The sequence below is a fragment of the Olea europaea genome, unplaced genomic scaffold (assembly GCF_002742605.1).
Source record: "Olea europaea var. sylvestris unplaced genomic scaffold, O_europaea_v1 scaffold2090, whole genome shotgun sequence".
In the NCBI taxonomy this organism is placed as follows: domain Eukaryota; kingdom Viridiplantae; phylum Streptophyta; class Magnoliopsida; order Lamiales; family Oleaceae; genus Olea; species Olea europaea.
This window is the reverse complement of record NW_019238830.1, coordinates 98,513-101,116: the sequence shown is the minus strand read 5'-3', so window position 1 is coordinate 101,116 and position 2,604 is coordinate 98,513. Positions and strand designations below refer to the sequence as shown.

Here is a 2,604-nt window from a genome sequence, read left to right as displayed (position 1 = left end):
CGAGAATACGTATATCAGATAGGGCTTCTTATAAAAATAGAGGTAGGGAAGGGCTTGAAGTTAGGCACCTGATTTAATTGTCATATGACACACTAGTTATCATCACGTTTGTGGGGATGAGAATAGTCAAGATAAAAAATATTACTGTGTCATAACTACTGTGTCATTGTATTTATAGAACAGGCCAAATTTAAATAAATCCTTTCGCCAAATTTTAATAAATCCAAAAAGGATTTATTTTAGCATGCTAAATCAAATAAGATGAGAAGTAATAGAAATAAATGACACATTTAATTACCAATAGAGAAGCATTAGTTTGCCATCTATTCAATGAACCCTGCACTGCAGCGGTGTCATTATAGAAATCTTTTGGTCCCAAAGCACTGAGTTTGTGTCGTAGATAGAGAGTGGCTATGAACTTAAATTGAATCTTAGCACTCCTGTTCACATAATATTTTTTCTGCACATGGTAATATTTTTGATTTCTTTAATTATATGGGCATGCCTTTGCATAGCTAATAACCCAGTATTATATTGGTGAAAAATGAATACAGGTTCATGTACATGTGGAGATCAATGCATCAGTTTCATGTTGTCCAGAATGACATTGTGCAGCAAGTGCGAGGCCTCGTTAATCAGGCAAACAAGGCCGAACCAACATTTGATATGCACAGGCAGGCAACACGTGATCTCGAATCAGCTGTAGCTGCCTGGCATTCTAGTTTCTGCCGCCTGATAAAATTCCAACGGGATTTTGTCTGTTCTCTGCATGGCTGGTTCAAGCTTTCCCTCCTCCCAGTCAGCGGTGAGTTAACTAATGGCAACAGGGAGCTATCCGAGGTTTTTGCTTTTTGTGATGAGTGGAAACTTGCACTCGATCGGATTCCCGATACAGTTGCCTCCGAAGCCATCAAAAGTTTTGTCAGTGTTGTACATTCGATATCTTTGAAACAAACGGAGGAGCTCAAGATCCAGAAACGAACCGAAACTGTATCAAAAGAACTTGAGAAAAAATCGTCCACTGTCAGGAACATTGAGAGAAAGTATTACCAAACGTACTCTATGGTCGGTTTAGGTCTTCGTGATACAGGGCCTGAAAATGGGCATGCTTTGGATGCACGAGACCCCCTGGCCGAGAAAAAAGCAGAGCTTACAATTTGCCAAAGGCGGGTGGAAGATGAGATGCTGAAACACGCCGAGGCAGTTGAGGTGACCCGAGCAATGACACTAAACAACTTACAAACAGGCTTGCCTGGTGTTTTTCAAGCCATGACCAGTTTTTCTGCTTTGATCGCAGAAGCACTCGAGGCAGTTTGCACCAGCTCCTATGCCATCAAGTAGACAAAAACTCGTATTTTAATTTAAAATATATTTCTTCTTTTTATATTCGGGTTTTGTGGCTGGTAGGAAATAGATTAGCAGGCATTTTTTCATGTACTTTTTTTTTGGCAATGGTCTTTTGACATTGAGTTTTATTTCAGTTATGTAAATAGGTGGAATTTTGCAGTTGCTGTCACCATTTTTGTTGGTGAGGGTGAGAATCTCTCCTTGCAGGAAATTGCTTGCATTATTGTATCAGAGATTCATTATTTTTCCGGCAGCTCAATAAATTTATCTCCTCTGTCTGAGGTGTACTCTTCTTGTCCTCTACGTTGGTTTCTATTTGCTTGTACTTTCTTCTTCAATTCTATTTACCACATTTCTTTTTCAGTTACCAATCTTCTTCTGTTAGGATCCCAAATTACCCAGTGACAAAATAACAGTGTAACATTGATGGCTACTCGTTTCACCTTAGTGGACGTGCTGGGTGAGCTGACTAAAACAGCCCAACGTGGCCAACCAATTTTATACTCCTATGGTCAAAGTAGGAATGTTGCTTCCTCTTAAAGTTCTTCTGATTCGACAAAGTAATTTCTGAAAAAATAATCCAAACAGGTTTAAAAGTTAGTCTCAAAAGCAACTGAAAAAAGTTGGTCCAAAATATCCAAGCTGGCCCTATATCGTGAAATCACCCGAGAAACTTAAAAAAGACCACTTTTATTTGGTTCTTGCAGTGCAAACTGATATATGAAAGCAAACAAGCAAAGTGCCAAAGAAAGATTCGGTAAACATGTTCTGTGAATCTTCTGAAGTCTGAGCTGTCCAGATTCTGTTGTGTCAAGCTTTCTTCTAAACATGGAACAAGACAGAAAAGAAGATGAAAAAAAAATTATGAAAAACATCAGCTGGTTACAAGTACTTTGCAAAAAATATTACTGGTCAGATGATAAACTACCTCAAAGTATGAAGTGTCAGATTGCATGTTCTTTTGGCTTCCTACATAAGATAGGTTAGTTGACAGCTGCCTTGATTTTTGAATGGAGTTTATAATCTTTTTTATTGATTTTTCTACGGAGTTGAGTGGATTTTTTATTGCTTAAAATGGTTATCTTGGATCTGAAGCCCCTACTTCCCAGATGTTTCCTGTTGGGTAGTCCGGATCCAATACAACAATATATAAGGGGAATTTGCCTGTGAGTCCGCAATCTATGGACCTTGTGGCAGCTTGATCAAGAACTACTTTTCTACTTTCAATCAACACTAAGAAACAATTCATAATGGTAT

At 38.4% G+C, this 2,604-nt stretch overlaps 1 protein-coding gene across 1 annotated transcript in view; it reads left to right on the top strand.

The window, feature by feature from the left end:
- The window catches only part of LOC111380057 (nitrate regulatory gene2 protein-like), a 14,595-nt gene extending 12,923 nt beyond the window's left edge, over positions 1-1,672 (top strand). The window contains exon 2 of the mRNA XM_023003523.1: positions 5-1,672. Coding sequence (XP_022859291.1) covers positions 559-1,341 — 783 coding nt within the window. The 5' untranslated portion in view covers positions 5-558 and the 3' untranslated portion in view covers positions 1,342-1,672. The remainder of the gene's footprint in view (positions 1-4) is intronic.
- Positions 1,673-2,604: the final 932 nt, after the last annotated feature.